General features: G+C 46.1%; 1 protein-coding gene across 1 annotated transcript in view; it reads left to right on the top strand.

Annotated features, from left to right (window-relative positions):
- bin3 (bridging integrator 3) overlaps positions 1–27,581 on the top strand; it is a 136,413-nt gene that overhangs the window by 5,755 nt on the left and 103,077 nt on the right. The window contains exon 2 of the mRNA XM_087984461.1: positions 8,179–8,227. Within this exon, the coding sequence (XP_087840587.1) occupies positions 8,179–8,227 (49 nt within the window). The remainder of the gene's footprint in view (positions 1–8,178; positions 8,228–27,581) is intronic.

Here is a 27,581-nt window from a genome sequence, read left to right as displayed (position 1 = left end):
GAAAGAAGTGTTTTTAAGGCCTCTGGTGAAGAAGAGAAGGGAGATGGAGAGGAGTTTAGAGATTCCAGGTGACTGAAGTCCATGTATGTTTGTCAGAAAGTGAACTTTATTCTTATTCCCATAGTCATTGATTTAATTGGTCAGCACTTGTGCTTTAACAGAAGTAACAGAATTGTTACTTGTCTCATGAGGAGGAGAGCGGATCATCACAGTGAATTTGACGTACAACGCAACCCTTGTGAGCCCTCATTGTCTTGTGCTGCAGTAGCAGCTGTTCCAGAGCCAGGAGAAAGTTTGGCTCAAATAGCTCAATGGTTGAGGCAACAGGCAGCATTCAGCAGTGACAAAACAGTGTAAAACCCGGACACGTGGCTCTTTGTGTTGTCAGTACAATGTTCAAACCACCAACCATGTTCAACTCAGCGGCAAGACTAGCCTTTGTGACATGAGAGAGAAATGAAACGGGCTGTTCATTCACTTCTTAAACTCTGAATGCCAAGGCTGTGCTGAGATATTTGAATTATTTCGCTGACAGTTTATCTTCTTTGAAACCTGTTTTCTTACTTTGTCAGCACTTGTGTTAAAGTGACCCTATTTGCATATGAACACAAGGCCCCTGGCATTGCAGGTTGGCTGCTGCAAGTCTGTACAATTGCCCTTGATAAAACTTTGAATGGCTGGCAGGCCGTGTTCATTTTAATAGTTGCAAAGTGCATGCAAGTGCGCAGTGTGCATAATGCTTGTTGTAATATGGTGAAAGAGGACTTTATTCAATATTAATAGGAATTTGAAGCATGTTGTCAATCACTTGCTGCCCCATGATCTCCAGTGCATAATCACTGCTCGGGTCAGCATTTATGAGAATCGAAGCTGGAATTTGAATGGCACTCCATCTGTCCTGCAATGCAACAAAATGATGGTACTCTCTCTTCCATCTTTGAGCACTTACATTGTACAAACTGCATCCAAACAGGAAACAATCTTATAGCACAGAAACAGACTCTTTGACCCAACCAGTCCATGCCAACCATAATCCCAAACTAAACTTGCCCCACCTGCCTGCGCTGGGCCCACATCCCTCCAAACACTTCTTATTCACGTACTTATCCAAATGTCTTTTAAACATTCTAACTATACCCGTATCCATCACTTCCTCTGGCAGTTCACTCCACACACGAACCACATTCTGTATAAAAAAAGAATTGCCCTCATGTCTTTGTTAAATTTTTTTCCTCTTACCTGAAAGATGTGCCCCCTCATCTTGAAATCCTCTGCCAAGGGCAAAGACACTTGATGTTCACCTTATATACGCCCCTCAACAATCTATAAACCTCTATGTTCCAGTGGGAAAAGTCCGAGCCGATCCTACCTTTCCTTGTAAGTCAAACCTTCCATTCCTGGTAGCATCCTGGTAAATCTTTTCGGAACCATTTCCAGTTTCATAATATCTTTCTAATCAATGGGAGACCAGCCCTGCACACAGTACTCCAGAGGAAGTCTCACCAACATCCTGTACACCCTCAACATCATGTCCCAATCCTATAATCAAAGGTCTGAGCAATAAGGCATGTGTATGAAATGCCTTCTGACCCACCCTGTCTGTATGTGATGGAAACTTCAAAGAATAATGTGCTGGAACCTCGGTCCTTGAAAGCCAGTGGAAAGATTGAATTTGCAGCATTTCTTTCCTTGTCTGAGCTGCAGACTGAAGATGGTGGACAGAGTCGTTGTTGGCCTGAACCTGTGCCCAGAGTTTTCTTTCTGCATGTTGCTGTGTGACCATTTGTTTAGTTTGGTCGTGATGCTGCTGTTTGTCAAATGAGTTGTTGAGCTCAAGCCCCAGGTGGATGCACGAGATGAGACAGCAACGTTGTGTGTCCTGGATAAGGTTTATCCCTGATTTATACCGCGTAGGTAGATTATTTAGTCATATCATTACAGAAATTATCATCTTTTTGTACGTTGCAGCAGTGACCTTACAACATTACCGAAGCACCCAGAACTGTTCTGTGTACTTCCCGGCATAGCCGAAAAGACTGCATTGCCAGGAAATGCTGGGAATCTTCCTCAGGGTCAGGCAGCATGTGTGAAGAGAGAATTTTGGATCTGTGACTCTTCATCTTTCGATTCGGTACACAAAACAAGTCCTTGAAATTTCATCACAGCAATTACAGAGGAACCTCAATTATCCGAAGGACACAGCTGGGGAATATTTCGTTCGGATAATTGAATGCTGGATTACATAGTGAGCCAAGCATCGAGACCCTGTTCGGATAATCTGAAATTTGGTTCATTGAATGCCAGATAATCAAAGTTCCTTTTGTAATCTGACATTTCTTTTGCTTTTGCTTCCTGTGCAATGTACTGCCATTCGCAGATCATTGGGACACAGCTTTTTTTGGACGAGTTGGTCACTGTAGCCCACTGCTGCCATCTGATGTCTGCCCTGCCCTATCTCCAGTCTTGCCGTGTTGTCTTTGTGTACTCGCTGAAAACATTTCTTGCTCCACAGTTGCTGCCTGGACTGCTGATTCTATCCGTTTTAATTTTGGATCTCCAGCTTGATGTGACAGTTGTTAGTCGAGCTCCAGTTTCCCTCTTTGCGAGTTTTCAAATACCCATAAAGTTGCCATTGGCTGTTTTATGTGATAACCCGGTGATTGCAACAGGACAAGAGTGTTCTCAAGCTTTCTGTTTGTCTATCAAGACTTAACGCAAAATTGCACTCTGTTCACTCCCAGAGTTAATTCAGCTGTAGTCACTAAGTCCTGGAGCAAACATCTGGCTGCCAGTTTAACAAAAACTACTCTTTTTTTTGAAACATTTGCCCCTCTGTTGCAGGGGGAGATCCAGGCAACAGGAGTGAATTGGAGAGCCACTTTGGGATGAAATAATGTTGAACATTTTCGAGGAAGGTCCACCTGCATTTGAAAAAGAAAGGAGAGCCTAAGAATGGGTTGAATGGCAACGTTTTAACAGGGTTGGTGTTCATAGCTTCAGAAACTGCTGGAGCTGCCATGCTCTTTCTGGGGCTTGGAGTTCATGGAATCAGCTTTCCCCGCTCTGTGGTTTCAATTTCAGCATGAGGTGATTTTTATTTGCCAATGAGTACCTCGATAAAAAAGAAGCTTGTTCATCTCTATTGGGCGGTGTCAATTGTGTTACAGTTTTGGTCACCTTCATTAAGGAGGGAATGTAAACCATTGCGGCTGATACCAAGGAGGTTTTCTCAACTGGGACCTGGATGTCCTATGAGGAAAGGTTGGTCCAGTTGGGTTGGCTTTCACTGGAATCTAGAAAGTGAGGAGTGACTTGATTGAAATGTCGAAGATCCTGAATGGCCTTGATGAGGGGTATGTGGATCTGATGTTTTCCCTTGTGGGTGATTCCAGAACAAGGGAATGCTGTTGAAAAATGATGGTGGCCATTTTTGGACAAATGAATCATTTTTGTTGAGGGTTGTAGTACTTTGGAGCCCCCTGCCTCAGGAAGTAGGGTCATTGAATATTTTTCAGGCAGAGGTGGGTGGATTTCTGTCAGGCAGCAAGTCCAAGGTTATTGGGAGTCGATGAAAGTGTGTATTGTGAAACACGGGCAGATGAGCCATGGTCCCATTGAATGGCAGAACAGGATCAAAGGTCGAAGGGTCTCCTACTGCTCTGAGTTGATTTGGCCTCTTGAACACCTTTGAACAATCAATCAGGATTCCTCCCCAGTTTCTAATCAACTGGTTTAGCTGGCTGGTATTATCAGACTTGGAGTTCGACGTGCTCTGCAGAAGGCTGGCATGGACTCTGGGTTCAATGGCCTCCTGTCAGGACCGTGATATCCCACTGAGTCTGCCTGAGCAAATTGTGGACCTGATGCATTGATATGGTTAGCAGGAGTGCCACACGGTCTTTGTGCATTTTGACTGGGTAAGCTTTCTCCTCTATTTTGAGGGATGGCCTGAGCAAACCCAAATAAGCCTGTAGACAGGCTGAGTTCAGGCCTGTTGGGGGATAAGAGCATTGTTTTCCCACATGAACCCATAAACAAAGTGTTTCTCCAAAGGCCTAATCCCAACATGGTATTCGGTCTGTTCAGGCCAAGCAAGATACTTCTCCCAAAAGGCTGGAACAGAGCCATGAGACACGAACGGACTTCCGTGGCAAGTGTATCATCAAATGGAGTCAAAGAGGACGTAGTACAGAGATAAGGGAAGCAAACATTGGCAGATGCCATCAGGTTTTTGATAAAAATAACATGAACCCATTCCCCAACCAACAATGACTTTGAGTTAAATAAATATTTTGTTCTTGGTGGTGAGATGGTTAGCAAAAGATCTTAGACTGTTGGGTAATTGTGTCCAAAAACTGAAAATATTCTTGGTCTGAAAAGCAGTGGTTCCCAGGTTTTGGATTGAAGGAACCTGCCCTTTGATTTGCATGATAAAATACCTGAATAGACTCCCATGCTACATGTGCAAGCATGCAGAATACAAAGTGATGCAGAACTAAGGGTGAGAGCAATTTCTGCTTGTCTCTGATGTCTCCCAATAGCTGAGGAAGCTCCGGTCACTTAGCTATGCCTCATACATGAAGAGGAGTCCCAAGGTAAGTGCTGCAGGTTTGGAAGTCCTTGGAAGAAATGTCAACAAAGTGCAGTTGGGAGCGTATCCACCTCTGGGTCCCATGGCTTGACCACGCATTCAGCCTGACACTGCAGTGTGCAGTACCGAGGGAGCACAGCACTGTCAGAGGTGCCTACTCCCTTCCACCATTTTGAACAAGTGCAAGAGACTTCTCCCTGGTGTTCTAATATTTAATCATCAGTCAACATCACAGAAAGCAGATTCTCTTCCTACTCCCAACATTAAAACTGTGGCCTGTCTTCAGAAAGTACACAGTTAACTGTCAATTGGTTTGAGACATTAGATGGTCATGATATATATTTTACAAATATCAAATGCTTCTGTTGAAGCAAAAGGTCTCGTTGTTTCACCATGTCCCTTGGCTGTCCTTTCCTGACCAAGTGCAGGGCTGCATTTTTAAGTAATGCTTCAAATGGACATTGCAGAAGAGTTCAGAGGAACAAGGAATATCATTTCTCGGTCTGTACAAGATCTTGTGATCCCAGATATTGATCCGAGCATGGAACCTGGCTTGATAGATCATACGTTTCGTTTCTGGAGTTGGCCACCATGGCTGTTAGTTACTTCAAGATGTTCACACAAAATGTTTGTGAACGACAGAAAATTGTTATCGTTTCTTTTTTGGTGAAAACTTTTTTGATATTTGTGTAAGACAGTTGGAAAGATTGTAACACCATTAGCAGGAGAAAAAGCTCATTTGTTCGTGAAAACTATCTTTTGCAGATAGTTAATTTTGGAGAAATTTAACCCGTGTCTCAACTCTTGGAATTGTTACTTTGATGATTCCTTCCAATTTCTTTTCCTTGGACTGCGGAGACTGTTGTACAGTTTCTTCAAGTCTGGTGGCATGAACCTTCCATCATTTTGTTGCTGCTTCTGCTGAGTGATGCTGGTGGACTGAGTGAATGTGTGAGTACACGGTGCTTGATTGGCATCACATCTGCCAACGTTCACTTCCTCCCCCATCAGTGCTCAGTTGCTACCTTATGAACCATCCATAAGATGCACTGCCACAACTCACCAAGGTAGATATTTGGGAACACTACCATTTGCAGTTTTGAGCGATTGTTCCTCGTTCTGAACTGAACTCAAAAGACTTGAAGCCTGTTGACTTTCTGGTCTGTTTCAAAATTAGCAATGTAAGCATTCAAGTGCCAACCAGGCCACTTGATGCAGTGATGTGCTGTCTTGGAATTGATTCACTTAGGTCACAATTGCTAATGACTTTCGACCAGTTTTATTTAAAAAATCTTTCACACAACTAACCCGTACAGATCTGCCTCTATTTTAAATCCAAATCCCCAAGATATCCCCTCTAACTTTACACCTTTCATCACAAAGGGCACCTTTGAGAATTTGCTTAGCATTGCTACCATTTCTGGGGAAAGGATATCTCTGTGAGTGTGTGAGTTATCGTACACATATGCAGCTGAGATGGAAAGTGCTTTGATGGTGAAAGGTACTTAAAAATAAAAAAAAATCTAAATCAACGTAATTGCTTGGAGAACCCTTTTCTTTCTGCAGCCCACGATTAACCCCTTCCTTATTCAGGGTTATTTTTGACAATGACTCATCCACATCCTCCTCTTCCGACTCTGTATTTATCACTCAATCCAACTACGCTGGAAATCGTGTAATGAGAGATTTTTAGCCAGTCTGTATTGCAGCCATTCAACCGATAATTGGAGTGAAACAAAATAAAAAGAGAGCCCCCCCCCACCCCCACACCCCCCCACGATGATCAGAATGATGAAAAAACTGCTTTGTGTCATGTGCTTGTTTTGCCCAGCTGGATGAGGTCACATTTATCCCTGGTTTGTGAAAATCGTTGCAGTGCGGCTTGTATTTTGACCATGGTTTGATGTTGCGACACAGGGCCTTCATGTAATTAGGTCTAATCATGACCTCTGAGAGTCCACTGTGATTTACCCGCCTCCAAGATCATATTTCACAAGGCATTCAGCAATTTGTAAGAGTTTATGACATTTCCTAATGTGACAACAAAGCGTAAGTAATTTACACATGGAAACAATTATTTAATTTCTGATAACAGGAAAATATTTTAAAGATTGGTTTGCAATGAAAAATGGAGGAAACTGATTTGGCTCTGTTTAATCTGTGTACCTTGATGAATATCTATTTAAAACTTTGAACCAGCAGTAATCCTGCGATGTGACCAGTGCACTGAGCTGGTATAGATGTCCCGGATGGGATAGACAACTGCTGTAACCACTCTGTGAATGTTGCTTTTCCTTTCAGATGTGTTGTGCTGTTTCTCTTGTTCTGAAGTCAGATAGCTTTGCTCACAGATCAGTGCGTCTACTTTGGTTTGTCTGTCCTTTTCTTTTATCTGTTATTTCAGAAATGATTGCCGCTGAGGAACAAAATGAGAATGGGAAGAGGATTTTTTTTTCAGATACACCGTGCCTGGGAATATCAACTCATAGAATATGGAAACTGATCCTTCGGCCCAACCAGTCCAATCCAACCAAATCTTAGACTAAACTAGTCCCACCTGCCTAGCCCTCCAAACCTTTCCTGTTCAGGAACTTATCCAAATCTTTATAAATCTTAAAAATTACACAACACCAGGCTATGGTCCAATAGATTTATTTGGAAGTCGAAGCTTTCAGAGCACCGCACCTTCATCAGGTAGTTGTCTCCACATCCACCACTTGCTCTGGAAGTTCATTCCACACACGAACGACTCTGTGTAAATCTAACTTATGTCCTTTCTTAAATCTTTCTTCTCTCCCCTTAAAAATATGCCCCTATGGCTTGAAATCCCTCACTGTGGGGAAAAGACACTTGCCGTTCACCTTATCTATATCCATCCCAGTGATTTCCATCCTCGCTGCATTATCCGATGCAGTCAGTTATTGATGTCTTAGAAGTTTCAAAGATAGAACACTTCTCAGGCACTGAGTAAAGGTGCAAATGTAGTTTCATTTCACTTCCCTGATTGTTTTTATGCTACCCTGGTGTTCACTTGCAGAAGGCCTCCCTGGTGCACTTCAGTCTCCATTTGTAGCCAGCTGGCTGTGGGATATTGGCAAATCAGGTTAAACCCATTCTTCACCCAGCTTCCTGTTGTGAGAGAGAGCCAAGAAATGAGAGCAAGCGTGTCTCCCGGAGTATCGCAGCCAGTGAACGGCATTGAATAAAACTGGAGATTTCCGTTAGTGCTCTCCTTCTGTCCTTCTGCGCTTTTCCCTCATCCCTCCAGCCCCTCACACTGGCATGTTAAAAATAGACAGGATCCTTGCGCTACCACCCTGCCCTCCTCCTCCAAACTTGTGAGGCATTGGCACACTCGAGAGCGGCGAATCTGGCTTGTCTGCTTCGAAACACCATGGACTTTGGATGTGTTTGTGTATCCTGTGTCCGTTAACTATCTTTTGTCACAGTATGGGGAGACATCTAGTGTGTGCAGTCAGTACATTGGAAAAGCAAGGTGTTATATTCTCAGAGCATTTTATGACATTGTCTGTTACAAGGGTCTCTGAGCACAAAGAATGGTGAAATCTTGCATTTGGTTTTTACAGGATTCCTTTCAAGATCGGTCAGCCCAAGAAACAGATTGTGCCGAAGACTGTAAGTATAAGATTTCAAAGCCAAAGAATATTTTTATTCTCTCACGGTCAGCTAAATTCTTCATCAGTTTGCACTGTTTGGATAGGACTGTTGAATATTTTGATGCCATATATTAGCAGGAAGTGGTCTGAAATTGAAATGACCCCTTCTCTCCAAAATCTATATTGTGCAAATAGACATGTTGAGAATTCACTGTGGAAAGAACAGAGAGCTGAATATATTTCATGTCACTTTGTGCGTTTCCAGTCAGATTTCCAACAAATGCTCATGGATGGAGAAAGACAGAAATCTGGAAGCTGATGTTGAGAAAGAACACTGCTTTATCTGGGAGAAGATGACACCTCACTGAGTTGGGCGCACATAGTTCCAACATTGACTTCAGATTCAGATTAAGCTTGCAAAGCTTGTTCCCCACGAAGTTTATATTCGTTAGAAGGTGTTCCTTCATCACTGTCTAACTCTCTCTTTCCACTTGGCTTGATGTTCAGATTGAGATTCCAGCTCCTGCTTTGGGCTCAGTGCTGCACCTTACTAGTTCTGCTGGCTGAATTTTGTGAGACGCAGAGTGACGTACCTGTTGCCAGGTGATCTGCAGAGGGCACTGTGATATTTGGGTGACTTCACCTTGCTGAGTCTGAGAAACCATTCCTTCCAGCACACTCCAGGCTGCTGTGTCCAGCGGCCCGTCCCCACATTCCAGAGAAATCAGTCAGTCAGTCATTTAAGTGCAAATTGCTGGCCTGAAGCCTGAAACTTGTGAGCACTGTTCCTCCATCAAACAGCAGTAAACTCTGACCTGTGGCTGGGACTATTTCACAATTAGACTTTATGGCATTTGGGCACACAAGTGGATCTTGAAGGCTGAATAATGCATTGTGTGTTATGTGGTACGGTGCTCCTGTAATAATCCCTGATGATCAAAGTGTGCCAAATTGCCCCTTAACTGTTTCTTGTGAACACTTGGTCTGCTCTGAATTTTCTCATGTTATCCTACTTTATTGTAAAATATGAAACTATGCCCTCTGCCAAGCTGTCGGTTCAGATTTGTGCCAGGGTATTGATTCTGCTGCAGGATGGATGGGCACAGCCCCCTCTTGCACCTTGGTCATGTTTCTGCGTCACCTCTTCTCCGTCTGACCTTGGCTGCACGCCAGAATGCTGTGGGTCACGTAAGAATCAGAGTAGTCTGGCCTCGTGTTTGAAGGGTTTGACCCAAGAGCCAGATTGTTCAGCTTTTGGTGTTGGAAGTTGTTTTCTGGTTTTGAGGGTGGTTTGCACATGCAATCAATTGGTACAATGGCCTCCTCATTTGCTCACTGGACAATTCAGCATTGGTGTTCCGAGAAGTTGCAATGTATCTTGACAAGGTCATCAAAAATGCAAACCTGATAACTCATGGTGATTATTATAGGATGAGATTTGGAAAGTAGGGCAGTCGTGTTAAATTGCTGTCCGATCAGGGATAAATTGCATTCGGACAGCTGTGATTTTCAAGTACGTATTTCGGAGCACTAGCAAAGGTCCCAAATTGATGTGCAATTAAGACTGTGTTCAGTTCCAATCTCCCTGCTTTTGGAAAGGAATTGTAAAACTTGAGAGGCTGCAACAAAGATTTACAAGCATGTTACCGAACTTGGAGGATTTGAAGCACAGGGAGAGGCTGAGTAGTCTGGGGATATTTTCTGTGAAGCTTTGGAGGCTGAAGGGTGATCTTACAGAGGTTTATAAAATCATGAGGGGAATGGATAGGGTAAATAGATAAAGTCTTTTCCCAGGGTTTGGGGAGTCCAGAACTAGAGGTCATAGGTTTAAGGTGAGAGGGGAAGGATTTAAAAAGGATCTCAGGGGTAACTTTTCACGCAGAGGGTGGTATGTGTATGGAATGAGCTGCCAGAGGAAGTGGTGGAGGCTGGTACAATGACAACATTGAAATGGCACCTGGATGGGTATATGAATAGGAAGGGTATAGAGGGATATGGAGGAGAAAGTGAGGTCTGCAGATGCTGGAGATCAAAGTTGAAACTTTATTGCTGGAACAGCACAGCAGGTCAGGCAGCATCCAGGGAACAGGAGATTCGACGTTTCGGGCACAGGCCCTTCTTCAGGAATGAGCAGAGAGTGTTCAGCAGGAGAAGATAAAAGGTAGGGAGGAGGGACTTGGAGGAGGGGCGTTGGAAATGTGATAGGTGGAAAGAGGTCAAGGTGAGGGTGATAGGTCGGAGTAGGATGGAGGCGGAGAGGTCAAGAAGAAGACTGCAGGTCAGGAAGGCGGTGTCAACTCCCCCTCCCACTCCACCGAGATTTCAACTCCCCCTCCCATTCCACCGAGGACGCCTACTTGCGGAGCGATTCAGAGAGCACCTCTGGGCCACCCGGACGAACCAACCCAACCACCCTGTAGCACAGCATTTCAACTCCCCCTCCCACTCCACCGAGGATATGCAGGTCATTGGACTCATCCACCGCCAAACCACAACAACGCGACGGTCGGAGGAGGAGCGTCTTATCTTCCGACTGGGAACCCTCCAACCACAGGGGATGAACTTGGACTTCACCAGTTTCTTCATTCCCCATCCCCCCACCTTGTCTCAGCCGAATCCCTCCAGCCCGGCACCGCCTTCCTGACCTGCAGTCGTCTTCTTGACCTCTCCGCCTCCATCCTACTCCGACCTATCACCCTCACCTTGACCTCTTTCCACCTATCACATTTCCAACGCCCCTCCTCCAAGTCCCTCCTCCCTACCTTTTATCTTCTCCTGCTGAACACTCTCTGCTCATTCCTGAAGAAGGGCCTGTGCCCGAAACGTCGAATCTCCTGTTCCCTGGATGCTGCCTGACCTGCTGTGCTATTCCAGCAATAAAGTTTCAACATAGAGGGATATGGGCCAAGTGCTGGCAAGTAGACTGGATTAATTTAGGATATCTGGATGACAGGGATGAGTTGGTCCAAAGACTCTGTTTCCATGCTTTACATCTCGATGACTGTCATGTTATTTGTGTCAGGTGTGACTTGACAGGTTGGGGTTCTTGTCTCCAGAGATGAGAAGGCTGAGGGGTCACTATAACGGGTGTCTTCAGAATTATGAAAGGCGAGGAGTGGAAAAGTGATCCCACTTGAAAGAATTCACAACTAGACGTGAGATGGTCACCAAGAAGTCCAGTTGTGAATTGAGGAGAAAGTTCTTCAGCCACGGACAAGGGTGAGAATATGAAAATCACAGCTTCAGAGAGTGCTTGAGGTGAAGTGAGGTAAATGAGGGAGAGGCAAGAGACATTGTTCAGTGTGAGGAAGCTCATGTTGAGCATAAACATCAGCATGGATAATTGGGTACATGGTCATTGAGCGATAAAATTCTGTTACGACAAAGGGTAAACCCTCCTGCTTAATTTAAAACTAGCAACACAGAAAAAACTTATCCCGTGCAGTAATCTGTGAAAATTCGAGAGGTCAAGAACTAGTTTAAAGTAAAAATTAACAACTGTATTTCTTAAAGTATAACAGAGAATAATGAACTAACAACTATTTAAAACTCCTTTCTTGAAACTATCTTTTACTTTCCCTTCTATAATTCTAGTCTGATAAACCCCCGATTAAGATTTACCAAAAATTCAAATTTCAAAACCAACCAGCTGTCGAATCTTCCTTTATATCTTCCTCTGACTTTTTTTCTGCTTCTTAGGGATTTCTGCCTCACAGGTCACTGATCGATAAAGGTACCTTTAACAGAGCTATTCTCCGGGCAGTCTGCAGATGTCGTTGGCTTGGCAGTTCTCCTCTTAACTGTTCAATTCTCCCCAGTCTTATACCTCCAAAGCATCAGATTGTGTCATTGGTTTTAAGATTGTCAATGTACAAATTTCAAACTTGATTGGAGTTTGGTTTTTTTGGGGTACAATTTAAACGGATTGGCCGAATTCAAATTTGTTTTTGTCTCCAGGCAACCAACTACACTAGCTGCTGGACCACATGTTACACTATATCTGGTTTAGAACACTTGGTGCTGTCAGGTAGTTTTGCTAGCTACCCTTACTCCTTCATAACCATTCCATGTGACAAATAAAAGGTGGGTTACCCTCCAAATGTGTTGAAAGTGGTGGATCTGTTCCTGAAGATTATCTCCACGTTTGTCATTCTGAAAGTTTGCCCTGTCACTGGGCTTCTTATCCAGTAGCATTATCTTCAAAGGATAATACTGATATGTGATACCCAGCGTGAAAATTCCCTGGCAATACCTGTGTGCCAACACTGATATGCACAAGCATCCTTGTCTTGTTTGGGCTAAATTCCCACTTGCTTTGTTTTAAAACTACACAGGGGAGTAAAAAGCTAAATATTTAAAAGCAAACGCACAAATATCTTGGGTTTATACAGAAACCAGTTGCATTGGTGTGGATTTGAAGGAGCAGCTGTGCTCTTGTGGCAACCCCTTTCCCATTGCCCCTCAACACGCCTCCTCCATGAATCAGAGTCTGGAAAGGAACTTGATTTTAATGCAAATGGTGATTTAAATAGTTCCTTGAAGGCTATATCTCGGTAAAATACTGGCTTTTGTTGATAATTGCCTGTGAGTCACTCTGTGTGAGCACCTCGTGCTCTGAAGCAGAGCAGCAGTTCAAATTTCATCTCGAGTTTGCATGTTGACCTGTGTTTCTCACAAACAATTGGCAGTACATTCCTTCCAGGTATCATGGTTGAGCATCTTGTTGTCTTTTTTGAAAAAAAAGGTCCAAAATTTTAAAAACAACAACATGTATATCCTTCCCTTGACCACCCACACCCCCCCGCCTTCTCACCCAGCTCTCCCAGCTCAGTCTGCAGTTAGAGGATTGAGCATTTAGGAAGGAGATGAGGGGAAATTTCCTCACTTCATGGCCGATATATCTTGGGAATTGCTGCAGCGTTCTGAGGTGACCGAGTGTATTCAAGGCTGGTATTGGTGCGTGTTTGGACCCTCAACGAATGCAGGGAGAGCGCTACAAAGTGCAACTTAAGCTGTGATCTTAGCAAGGGTTTGAGAGACAGATATATCCATTGCTTTTCACATTTGCCTTTGAGGAGAATTTTGTTCTTGTATGGGATGTGTCACTGACAAAGCCAGCATTTGTTCTCCATTTCTAATTGGCCTTAAATCGAATGGTTGCTGAATCATCTCACGGTGCAGTTGAGAGTCAGACAGTTGGCTGTGGTATGGCACGTGTGAGAGGCCAGACTGGCAAGGACTGCTGATATCCATTCCTGGAGGAAATCTGACCATCGGTGTGTGTTTTTATAAGAATCCCTGATCGCTTCATGGTTACTATGACTGAGAATAGTTTTCCGTTCTCCAATTACTAATTACATGGAAACACCACTGTCTGCCATGATGGGATTTGAACCCAAGATCCCAGAGCATTGCTGGGTTACTTGTGATGACTAGTCCAGTGGTGTGACCGCTATATCACCATCTCCTGGTGTTTTTTTTCAATGTTTCTGATTATACCTTTTATACGGGATGGAATGATAATGAAGATGTGAGCTTTAAAATTGTCCGGCTTGGGGCAATAATGATTACTGGACAGCATGTAACTGCACAACAGACCACCAGTCATGAACCATTGGTTTCATTGTCAGCTATTTGTTGTTCCAATGCTAATTGTATTAGCTGTTTCATTCCATTACCTTATCCTATCACATGACACATTGTGGAAGGTTGCACACCAGAAGTGATGCAGGAGTTGTATTCCGCTGAGTTTACAGAAGTTGCACTTGTTCAGAAGAGCCTCACTGATGTTAATCATGTCACACTGAGCACCACAGTCTTGGAATATAGTCTGATCCAACCTCTAGTATACACCTTAGACATGTTGAAGTTGTACAAACAGGTCTCGTCTGGTAGACAGCGCAGCAGAGCAATACAGTATCGTTCATGTATTAAGATGTTCCCTGGGGCATATGTGGCTACCTTTTATTGAGCCACAGTTATGTTTGTCATCAACTGATTGCAGAATGCTGCTTTGGGTGTGGTTGCAGTGTTACTTGATATTGATTGGCTCTGCAAATTTGTCAGCGTGTGTTTAAACCACCTTGTGTTCACTTGTATTTCCTCAGGAAGGTGTACAAATGTGTGCAGGAATCCTCCAGTGTTGCATGAACGAGTTCACAAGCTCACGGGTGAATTTTCACACAACCAATCCTTGTGCAATTCCAGGGATCTGACAGGAAGCTCCCAGTCTGACAGAGACTTGTGTTGTCTTCTATTCTTTTGCTTATGGCATTGTTTCCAAATGTGTCTGAAAATTGTGAAAGAATTCTTCAATCTTTAGTGGCTGGCGTTGTCCTTTCACTGCCATGGCAGTGGATCATGCTGGTTGCCCATGTAAGTCTTGAAGACAAATTGTGTGAAAGTTAGGGCTTCATCTCTGGCAGTATGAATTTTACCATCTGTAGCGAGGCAGGACCAGAGACTAGCTGCAGATTGTCCTATCATCTATCCTGAGGTGTTTCTTTATTGTGTATCTCTCTTGCAACCATTAAGAGCTCCTGATGGTATGTCCCATTTTCCCTACTTGAAAAAGAAATAAATCAAGAGCCAAATAATGTGTATTGATGTTCACTATTTTGGGGCATCCCTGAGCATTTCACAGCCAGTGTCGGCACTGTTGTTTTGCAGAAAACACATCCGTTGCGTTGTGCAAAGCAAGCTTCCACAGTGTCTGTGTGATGTTACTTAAAAGGGAGGTAAATATTAGAGAGTGCTAAAGGCCACTCAAAATCTTTTAGCTTTGTGCCCCCTGTTCAATTGAGTGTGTAGACCGTTGATTATTTTTATTACAGGCTGTGCACACGTGGCCCCTCACGAGGATACTTGACTTGGATGGGAACTTGCAGCTTGCTGCAGACTGTATGTACCTTCAGGCAATGTTTAGGACCTGTCTCTACAACACCTGCAAGGCATGGGGGCCTCGGTTTAACTTCTCATCTGGGCATTGGGTGGAAGCTAACAGCTATGCATTTCTGCAAGTGGGGGGACATGAATTTGAAATTCACCTGGAAATTGCTGGAGAAACTCAGCAGCATCTATGGGAAGAAAGCAGAAGTAATGTTTTAAGTGCGGTGAGTCTTCATCAGGACCCTGATGCTGTCTTTGGATGGATGGAGTTTGGCAAAACCTGATTAAAGCAGCTGGAGGAGAATTATAAATTGAGCAACAGTGAACATTATTATCAGAATGGTCAGATGTTTACAGGGTAAGCATGATCAGGATTCAAAGGGGGGGCATTCTTCCAACTGTTTGTGGCCTTGGAGAGATTGACATGACTGTCTCCCTACACTTCTGCTGTATTTCATTGGCTGTGAAGCAGTCGAGGATATCCCAACATAGTGAAAGATGTTCCGTGAATTCTTTGCTGTTTGTGGCTCTATGATGTAGGCTATTGCAACATTGCTCTGAGTGCTGATTGTTGCGTGATACAAGTTGGCCAGAATTCTCCTCTTCCTCCTTCATACGGTTCTGCATCAAACCTTGAGAGCAGACAGACAGTTCGCATTGGAAAGACGGCACCTCTTCACATTGCATTGGTCCCTCAGTACTGACCTGAAGTACCTTCCTGGGTGATGCACTAGAGCCTCTGGAATAGAGCGGCACTATGCCTTCTGTTCAACTCTCATCTGAAAGCTGCAAATGCTTGTGTGGATTGAACACTGGCAAAATCCATTCTGCATGAGACATGTGGATTGAAGTGACAAGTGAGCATGTGGAGTGATTGTATGAGAATATGGTGTGGTTGTGAATTCAGAGCTTTATTATCAAACGGATTTGTTCCTAAGAATTCCCGTAAGCAAATGGACTACTTAACGCTGGAATGTCAGGTTAATTGTGGAGCTAATTCTCTGAGACACACCCATGGCCCAGTTGTCGAAAAATATTGCTCCCAACTGCCCCTGCAAGTCTTATCAGGTAGCTTAGAGATTGCCATTTTGTTGGCTCTGATGTTAAAATGTCTGCATACCACAGAGATGTGAAGACAGGTACAAAGAGAGACAGGCACTGGAGCTAGTCTGCTCAGCAGCAACTCAATAATGTCCTGAATAGTTTCACTGCGGCATCAATAATGTGTGTGCCCCTGATTACCTTGGTTGTGCTGTTGGTGAATATGCCTTCATCTCCCTTGGTCCTGAGTTTGGTCCTGAGTCCTTAACCTCTTTGCTTTTTAATCTTTTCCTGCAAATACCTCTTTCATCCGCGATCAAGTTTGTTTTTTGGCCTCAAGTCCTAGTTTCAAATTTGGATTTGATAAAACATTTGCCAAGTGCCTTGGGATTTCTCACCACATGAAAGATGTTACAAAGCAGCAGGAATTACCTCTGAATGTGCTTCACAGGAGTATTCCCAGCGACAGGTTTGACATTGAGCCACACAGGAGATATTGGGACAGATAACAAATGCTCAACCAAAGAACTAGATTGAAGGCTATGGGAAAAAAATGCTCCTCCTTTCTGGCAATTCCTGTTGTACAGGAACTGGCAGGTCCTGGAGCATGGCTCATTGGCTTTGAGCAAGTTCCCATTTGTCGCTGCAGTGACAGAGTGCCAGAGCTTGATGCTTTCCTCTGCCATTCTGTGTTTCTCCTCTCTCTTCTCTCCAGGTCATTCTGGGCTCTTCTGATGCTGTTTTGTCAGGAGACTGTGTGGCTGATCGTTTCATACCCACCAGAGATGCTCTGATCCACTGCAATGCTGTATGCCGGAAAGGAGCAGAGGGGAGAGAGAGAGAGTCTCTCACCCGCGATGCTGTTCCAATGCCATGAAAACTGGTTCCACACTTCCCTGACAATTTTATTTTCTGCAGTTTGTGTTTATGTCCAGCTTTCTCCTTTGGTGATTTTTACCCTGCAGTGAGACTGATCACACAGTGCCAGCCACTGTTCCCACTGCATGGAGCACCATTGCAATGTGGAGTGGCAGGTCTCTCTGTCTGTCTATCTTATTCTCAGTCAGGCAGACAGTCTGGGCTACTGGCTCAGTGTATATGCAGAGATCCAGTGACTAGCAGAGTTTGTGACATGCTGAGTGGGGAGTGGTGAGGTTGCAGGTTGAGGAACAGAGGAAGAAGAGGTTGTATAGAGAGAGTGCAGCTGAAATTCGCTTCTTGGCAAATGTAGAGGGAAGGGTGGCAGAATGTTGAGTACAAGGGCCTATGCATAATGACTGATGTCTACATAACCTTGGTGCCATCTCACTTTGTAACCTCAATACCCTCTGAATATGGTAGGCCCCTGCATTATGAGGGATGTAGCAATGTAGTTCCTACTGGTGTGATAAATAAAGATTGTCAGTCTTTTTGTTCAGTCCCCACCTGATCTGAGAAGTGCTCTCTTGTTCTATGCAGTGCCCCGGAAAGGATCATATATTGTAGTTGTACATTGCATGAAATCCCGTTCTGGAACAGAACAGGACACTGATTTTGAAACTGAACTGATTCAAAAAGGCACCTCGAGTGTGTTTCTCGGAGCGGATTGATGGACTTTGTTTTAACTTTTTAAATTTCAAGTGACATGGGTGTCACTGGCAATGCCGTAATTTATTGCCCAATCCTTTGAACTGATTAACTAGATTGGGACGTTCTGGAGGGCAGTTAGAAGTCAATCAACCATATCAGTGTGGGTCTGGAGTCCAATGTCGGCCAGACTGGGTGAGGATAGCACATTTCCTTCACTGAAGAACATGAGAGAACCTGCTAGAGATTTGTGGCTATTGATGATAGTTTCATGATCCTGAGGCTTGAGACTGGTTTTATATTGCTGATATTAATTGAATTTAAGTTCCACCATTTGCTGTGGTGGGATTGGCCCATGTGCTTCCAGTCCAGTGATATCACATACTGCCGTGGTCTCCCCATTTTGTGAAGGGAAGTGACTCTGGCACCCAGTACCATGTAACAGTGTGAGCTGTCTTCCTGTGGGTAATTGAGACTGAGTACAGTACTCTGAAGGGGTGATGTGGGGCGCTGAGCGATCGTGGATCTGGTTTAGTGTAAAGCTTGGTAGGCAAATGCTGACTGGATGGAGAATTGCAAAACAAGCCCCTATGGGTGAAGACCTGTTTCCTCACCTCATTCTTAAATGACTGACCCAGCAGCATAGAAGGAAGCCATTCAGCCCATTGTGACTGTTCCGGCTCTCAGAACGTTTTCATGCCATTCTGCTGCCTTGTCCCTGGAAGACTGCACGGTGATGACTAGTCAAATAGAAATAATAACCTCTGGAATACCTGGATTGAACTTGCCTCCTGTCACTTCCAGGCAGTGCATTCCATACCCGAAACAAATCAGTGTGGCCATTCCCTTACACTCACCCGCTGCAGTCAATGCGACCTGCTGCTTCTTGACATAATTATGTTCACCCTCATTGTTTGGTAAGTGTAAAAACACTCCGAGATTTGAACTGGTGAAGAGGGCACAATAGTCGTGTCTTCTTGTCTAAATGGTGGCCAGAACGATGACGTTCAGGAGTATGTTGTTTTGAGATGGCTGTAAACAGAAATATTACAACTCAGCAGAACATCAGAGTTTACTTCAGATTGAAAAGAAATCTTTGGCTTGAGGCAAGTGCAGATAAACAGCAGCTTTGTTCAACCACAAACTAATTAAGCTTTGCCTCACTCAATACCCGTATTGGTAAGTCTTTAATTAAATGAGTGCAATTGGTTCTGCAGTCTGTTTGGAAATCCAGGGTGAATACCATTTTCATGTTAACCAAAGTTGTTCAGTACCCAGCTTCCTGACACTGAATTTCTGTGCAGTTGGAACTCTGACTGACGTGACACATGGTACAACCTTGTTGCCACTTGCACAGAACGTGGGGGCTTTTAAAGCTGTGGGAAAACTACAGGTCTGAATATGAAATAGTTCTTGCAGTGCAGACTGAGAGAGGTTAGGATTTCTGTTTCTGTAACTGGTAAATGACTCATTGGGTCCTGTGCCTGTCGGAATACTTCCCGGGCATGGACAGGGAGATATTCCGGTTAGAGCAGACACGGACAGGGAGATATTCCGGTTAGAGCCACAGACACGGACAGGGAGATTAGATTAGATTAGATTAGATTAGATTACTTACAGTGTGGAAACAGGCCCTTCGGCCCAACAAGTCCACACCGACCCGCCGAAGCGCAACCCACCCATACCCCTACATTTACCCCTTACCTAACACTAGGGGCAATTTAACATGGCCAATTCACCCTGACCTACACATCTTTGGACTGTGGGAGGCAACCGGAGCACCCGGAGGAAACCCACGCAGACACGGGGAGAACGTGCAAACTCCACACAGTCAGTCGCCTGAGGCAGGAATTGAACCCAGGTCTCTGGCATTGTGAGGCAGCAGTGCTAACCACTGTGCCACTGTGCCGGTGCCGGTGACATATTCCGGTTAGAGCCGCAGACAGGGAGATACTCTGGTTAGAGCAGACACGGACAGGGAGATATTCCGGTTAGAGCAGACATGGACAGGGGAGATATTCCGGTTAGAGACGCAGACACGGACAGGGAGATATTCCGGTTACAGCAGACACGGACAGGGAGATATTCTGGTTAGAGCAGACACGGACAGGGAGATATTCCGGTTAGAGCAGACACTGACAGGGAGATATTCCGGTTAGAGCAGACATGGACAGGGGAGATATTCCAGTTAGAGACGCAGACACGGACAGGGCGATATTCCGGTTAGAGCAGACACGGACAGGGAGATATTCCGGTTAGAGCAGACACGCACAGGGAGATATTCCAGTTACTGCAGACCTGGACAGGAAGATGTTCCGGTTAGAGCAGGCACAGACAGGGAGATATTCCGGTTAAAGCCGCAGACACGGACAGGGAGATATTCCGGTTAGACCAGAGACTGACCAGGGAGATATTCTGGTTAGAGCAGACACGGACAGGGAGATATTCCGGTTAGAGCCACAGACACGGACAGGGAGATATTCCGGTTAGAGCCACAGACACGGACAGGGAGATATTCCGGTTAGACAAGAGACTGAACAGGGAGATATTCCGGTTAGAACAGACAGAGACAGGGAGATATTCCGGTTAGAGCAGACACGGATAGGGAGATATTCCGGTTAGAGCAGACACGGACAGGGAGATATTCCGGTTAGAGCAGACACGGACAGGGAGATATTCCGGTTAGAGCCACAGACACGGACAGGGAGATATTCCGGTTAGACAAGAGACTGACCAGGGAGATATTCCGGTTAGAACAGACAGAGACAGGGAGATATTCCGGTTAGAGCAGACACGGATAGGGAGATATTCCGGTTAGAGCAGACACGGACAGGGAGATATTCCGGTTAGAGCAGACACGGACAGGGAGATATTCCGGTTCGAGGCGCAGACACTGACAGGGAGATATTCCGGTTAGAGGCGCAGACACGGACAGGGAGATATTCCGGTTAGAGCCACAGACACGGACAGGGAGATATTCCGGTTAGAGCAGACACGGACAGGGAGATATTCCGGTTAGAGCAGACACGGACAGGGAGATATTCCGGTTAGAGGCGCAGACACTGACAGGGAGATATTCCGGTTAGAGCCACAGACACGGACAGGGAGATATTCCGGTTAGAGGCGCAAACAGGGAGATATTCCGGTTAGAGCAGACATGAATAGGGAGATATTCCGGTTAGAGGCGCAGACACTGACAGGGAGATATTCCGGTTAGAGCCAAAGACACGGAGAGGGAGATATTCCGGTTAGAGGCGCAAACAGGGAGATATTCCGGTTAGAGCAGACAGGGACCGGGAGATATTCCGGTTAGAGCAGACACGGACAGGGATTTATTCCGGTTAGAGCAGACAGGGACCGGGAGATATTCCGGTTAGAGCCACAGACACGGACAGGGAGATATTCCGGTTAGAGGCGCAGACACGGACAGGGAGATATTCCGGTTTGAGCAGCCACAGACAGGGAGATATTCCGGTTAGAGCCACAGACACGGACAGGGAGATATTCCGGTTAGAGCAGACACGGACAGGGAGATATTCCGGTTAGAGCCACAGACACGGACAGGGAGATATTCCGGTTAGAGCAGACACGGACAGGGAGATATTCCGGTTAGCGACGCAGAAACGGAGAGGGAGATATTCCGGTTCGAGGCGCAGACACGGAGAGGGAGTTATTCCGGTTAGAGCAGGCACAGACAGGGAGATATTCCGGTTAGAGCAGCCACAGACAGGGAGATATTCCGGTTAGAGCCACAGACACGGACAGGGAGATATTCCGGTTAGAGCAGACACGGACAGGGAGATATTCCGGTTAGAGCCACAGACACGGACAGGGAGATATTCCGATTAGAGCAGACACGGACAGGGAGATATTCCGGTTAGAGCAGACACGGACAGGCAGATATTCCGGTTAGAGCAGACACGGACAGGCAGATATTCCGGTTAGAGCCACAGACACGGACAGGGAGATATTCCGATTAGAGCCACAGACACGGACAGGGAGATATTCCGTTTAGCGCCACAGACACGGACAGGGAGATATTCCGGTTAGATCCACAGTCACGAACAGGGAGATATTCCGGTTCGAGCAGACACGGACAGGGAGATATTCCGGTTAGAGCCACAGACACGGACGGGGAGATATTCCGGTTACAGGCGCAGACACGGACAGGGAGATATTCCGGTTAGAGCCACAGACACGAACAGAGAAATATTCCGGTTAGAGCAGACACGGACAGGGAGATATTCTGGTTAGAGCTGCAGACACGGACAGGGAGATATTCCGGTTACAGCAGACACAGACAGGGAGATATTCCGGTTAGAGCCGCACACACGGACAGGGAGATATTCCGGTTAGAGCCGCACACACGGACAGGGAGATATTCCGGTTAGAGCCACAGACACGGACAAGGAGATATTCCGGTTAGAGGCGCAGATACGGACAGGGAGATATTCCGGTTAGAGCAGACACAGACAGGGAGATATTCCGGTTAGAGCCGCAGACACGGACAGGGGGATATTCCGGTTAGAGCCGCAGACACAGACAGGGAGATATTCCGGTTAGAGCCACAGACACGGACAGCGAGATATTCCGGTTACAGCAGACGCGGACAGGGAGATATTCCGGTTAGAGCTGCAGACACGGACAGGGAAATATTCCGGTTAGAGGCAGAGACACGGACTGGGAGATATTCCGGTTAGAGCAGACACGGACAGGGAGATATTCCGTTTTGAGCCGCAGGCACTGACAGGGAGATATTCCGGTTAGGACCACAGACACGGACAGGGAGATATTCCGGATAGAGCCACAGACAGGGACAGGGAGATATTCCGGTTAGAGCTGACATGGACAGGGAGATATTCCAGTTAGAGCAGACACGGACAGCGAGATATTCCGGTTACAGCCACAGACACTGACAGGGAGATATTCCGGTTAGAGCAGATACGGACAGGGAGATATTCCGGTTAGAGCAGACACGGACAGGGAGATATTCCGGTTAGAGCCACAGACACGGACAGGGAGATATTCCGGTTAGAGCAGACACGGACAGGGAGATATTCCGGTTAGAGCAGACACGGATAGGGAGATATTCCAGTTAGAGCCACAGACATGGACAGGGAGATATTCCGGTTAGAGCCGCAGACACGGACAGGGAGATATTCCGGTTAGAGCAGACACGGACAGGGAGATATTCCGTTTTGAGCCGCAGGCACTGACAGGGAGATATTCCGGTTAGGACCACAGACACGGACAGGGAGATATTCCGGATAGAGCCACAGACAGGGACAGGGAGATATTCCGGTTAGAGCTGACATGGACAGGGAGATATTCCAGTTAGAGCAGACACGGACAGGGAGATATTCCGGTTACAGCCACAGACACGGACAGGGAGATATTCCGGTTAGAGCAGACACGGACAGGGAGATATTCCGGTTAGAGCAGACACGGATAGGGAGATATTCCAGTTAGAGCCACAGACACGGACAGGGAGATATTCCGGTTCGACAGACATGGACAGGGAGATATTCCGGTTAGAGCCACAGACACGAACAGGGAGATATTCCGGTTAGAGCCACAGACACGGACAGAGAGATATTCCGGTTAGAGCAGACACGGACAGGGAGATATTCCGGTTAGAGCTGCAGACACGGACAGGGAGATATTCCGGTTACAGGCGCAGACACGGACAGGGATATATTCCGGTTAGAGCCACAGACACGGACAGGGAGATATTCCAGTTAGAGCAGACACGGACAGGGAGATATTCCGGTTAGAGCCACAGACACGGACAGGGAGATATTCCAGTTAGAGCAGGCACAGACACAGACAGGGAGATATTCCGGTTAGAGCCACAGATACGGACAGAGAGATATTCCGGTTAGAGCAGACACGGACTGGGAGATATTCCGGTTAGAGCAGACATGGACAGGGAGATATTCCGGTTAGAGCCACAGACACAGACAGGGAGATATTCCGGTTAGAGCCACAGACACGGACAGGGAGATATTCCGGTTAGAGCAGACACGGACAGGGAGATATTCCGGTTAGAGCAGACACGGATAGGGAGATATTCCAGTTAGAGCCACAGACATGGACAGGGAGATATTCCGGTTAGAGCCGCAGACACGGACAGGGAGATATTCCGGTTAGAGCCACAGACACGGACAGGGAGATATTCCGGTTAGAGCCACAGACACGGACAGGGAGATATTCCGGTTCGACAGACATGGACAGGGAGATATTCCGGTTAGAGCCACAGACACGGACGGGGAGATATTCCGGTTAGAGGCGCAGACACGGACAGGGAGATATTCCGGTTAGAGGCGCAGACACGGACAGGGAGATATTCCGGTTAGAGTTGCAGACACGGACAGGGAGATATTCCGGTTAGAGCCACAGACACGGACAGGGAGATATTCCGGTTAGAGCCACAGACACGGACAGGGAGATATTCCAGTTAGAGCAGACACGGACAGGGAGATATTCCGGTTCGAGCCACAGACACGGACAGGGAGATATTCCAGTTAGAGCAGGCACAGACACAGACAGGGAGATATTCCGGTTAGAGCCACAGATACGGACAGAGAGATATTCCGGTTAGAGCAGACACGGACTGGGAGATATTCCGGTTAGAGCAGACATGGACAGGGAGATATTCCGGTTAGAGCCACAGACACAGACAGGGAGATATTCCGGTTAGAGCCACAGACACGGACAGGGAGATATTCCGGTTAGAGCAGACACGGACAGGGAGATATTCCGGTTAGAGCAGACACGGATAGGGAGATATTCCAGTTAGAGCCACAGACACGGACAGGGAGATATTCCGGTTAGAGCCGCAGACACGGACAGGGAGATATTCCGGTTAGAGCCACAGACACGGACAGGGAGATATTCCGGTTAGAGCCACAGACACGGACAGGGAGATATTCCGGTTCGACAGACATGGACAGGGAGATATTCCGGTTAGAGCCACAGACACGGACGGGGAGATATTCCGGTTAGAGGCGCAGACACGGACAGGGAGATATTCCGGTTAGAGGCGCAGACACGGACAGGGAGATATTCCGGTTAGAGGCGCAGACACGGACAGGGAGATATTCCGGTTAGAGGCGCAGACACGGACAGGGAGATATTCCGGTTAGAGGCGCAGACACGGACAGGGAGATATTCCGGTTAGAGCCACAGACACGGACAGAGAGATATTCCGGTTAGAGCAGACACGGACAGGGAGATATTCCGGTTACAGCAGACACAGACAGGGAGATATTCCGGTTAGAGCAGACACGGACAGGGAGATATTCCGGTTAGAACCGCACACACGGACAGGGAGATATTCCGGTTAGAGCAGACACGGATAGGGAGATATTCCGGTTAGAGCAGACACGGATAGGGAGATATTCCGGTTAGAGCCACAGACACGGACAGGGAGATATTCCGGTTAGAGCCGCAGACACGGACAGGGAGATATTCTGGTTCGAGCAGTTTTGCAACTGTCTTTGTTTCAATTTCAAGCACAACAGAAGTGTTTTTTGTGTTGAATAATGTCTGGTGGTCATCATTTATGAACGTCTCTGCTTTCTGAATGCCACCTGCGTATTTTGACACCTGAACTGTTTGATCCTGTCTTTCATACAGTTCGGTGTTACGTGGATGACATTACTCATTGTGTAATCCAGAGACCTGGACTAACACTCTACAGATGAGTTCAGATCCCAACAGATCAGCTGAACAAGTTAAATAATTCATAATTAAAGTAAATTTCAAATGTAAAAAAAAATTCATGCATGAAGCTGTTGTAAAAACCCATCTCGTTGACTGATGATCTTCAGGAAAGGAAATCAACCATCTCGACCCAATCTGGTGCCCTGTGGCCCCATTGCCATCAAATTTGAACTGTCTCTGAAATGGCCCAAAATCCCAACCAATTGGTTTGACAAATAGCTGACCCTGACTTTAAGGGAAAGACTTTCAACATACTGAGTTGTCATCGAACTCAGACAGTTTTCTCTCAGTGTCTTGGGCATGGCTGTTCGCACAAGTTTCACATGTTAATTCTGCAAGAAATGATCTGATTTTCATCTGAATGAATGTTGTCTGCTTCTGCCACATCACGATCGTTGAGCCACTTGCCAACTGGAATCAGTGTTTCTGCAGGAGTTTGGTGCTATTAAACTTGGAGCCACAAAACTTTGGGCCTTGGGACAGTTTCTGACCTTGGTGGGAATGTGCTGTGCTGGGAAGTTGCTCACTTAAGTAGGTATGATCAGGGCAGTGATATTCCTGGCTTTTCAGGGATCGCCACTTTCAGCTGCATGTTGATGACCAAAGAGACATGCACTTTGTCCTGCACTCAGGATCAGTGTGATCACCCCCAAATAATAATGAGCGCTATTTATATGAAGAGATGAAAGAGTGCTGAGTGGTTGACAAGTCAGCTATGATTGTTTGAGACATTGCTGTGGAGAAAGCAATGGGGAGCTCTGAGTGCTTCAAACTCCTTGTTGGTACAAATGATCGAACACAGAGAATGAGCAGATTGCTTTAGTTTGCAGGGAATGAGTCCTTGTACAGGAATGGATGTCACTTATCAAACCACCAGCTGATGAGCCAGATTACAAATTTGACTGTGTTTAGATTATATTAGATTCCCTACAGTGTGGAAACAGGCCCTTCGGCCCAACCAGTCCACATCAACCCTCCGAAAAGTAACCCACCCAGACCCCCTCACTATATGGGCAATTTAGCATGACCAGTTCACCTAACCAGCACATCTTTGGATTGTGGGAGGAAACTGGAGCATCTGGAGGAAACCCACGCAGACACGGAGAGAATGTGCAAACTCTACACAGACAGTTGCCCGAGGCTGGAGTCGAACCCACGTCTCTGGGGCTGTGAGGCAGCAGTGCTAGCCACTGAGCCACTGTGCCGCTGATGATCTTCACTTGGTTGTTTGTTTGTGTCGTGGTAACGTTCCAGGTTTGGTAACCCAGAACCCCAGGCTGATGTTCTGGTGGGTGGTGCCATGCCTTAGTCTAGAGGAGCGCCTGCCTCATAAACAGGATATCCCAAGGTTTGATCTCTGCAGTGTGTGTTCTTCGAAAATGCTTGCTGGTAAAGGGGCTGATGAATGTTCCGAGTGACGATAGAGTATGAGCAGCCCACAACATTTGCTTTTGGGCTGTTATGGTGCAGTGGTAGTGTCCCTCCCTCTGGTACAGGAGGTAGAGTTTAAGAAGTCTCAGGTGGGGAATCAAGTCTCGGAACAGATTATAGAGTCCGACAGCACGGAGACAGGCCCTTTGGTCCAAACTGCTCCATGCTGACCAAAATGTCCATCCACACAACCCCCATTTCCCTGCACTTGGCCCATCCCCTTGTAATCCTTTTCTATCCATGTATTTGTCCAAATGCCTTTTAAACATTGTTAATATACTTGCCTCAACCACTTCCAGTGGCAGCTCATTCCATATCCGTACCATCCTCTGTGTAAAAAAGTTGCCCCTCAGGTTCCCTTTTTATTCTTTCCCCTCTAACCTTAAACTGATATCCTCTAGTCCTCAATACCCCAACCTTGGAGAAAAGACCGAGTGCATTCACCCTACGAATGCCTCTCATGATTTTATACACCTCTATAAGGTCTCCCCTCAGTCTCCTACGCTCTGAAGAAAATGTCCTAGCCTGTCCAACCTCTGCCTATGAGTGACCCCAGCCACCACTTTCAGTATCTCTTCCACTGGCAACACTGTGTGCCATCTACGAGATGCATGGTAGAAATTCACCAAAGCTCCCTTGACACTGCCTTCCAAACCTGTGGACTTGACCACTGTAAGGGCAAGGGCAGCAGATAGAGGGACTTTGTCCACCTCCAAACCTCT

The sequence above is a fragment of the Chiloscyllium plagiosum genome, unplaced genomic scaffold (assembly GCF_037043375.1).
Source record: "Chiloscyllium plagiosum isolate Xiang-an unplaced genomic scaffold, Cpla_swu_hap1 HiC_scaffold_48, whole genome shotgun sequence".
In the NCBI taxonomy this organism is placed as follows: Eukaryota; Metazoa; Chordata; class Chondrichthyes; order Orectolobiformes; family Hemiscylliidae; genus Chiloscyllium; species Chiloscyllium plagiosum.
This window is presented reverse-complemented; position numbering and strand designations above follow the sequence as displayed.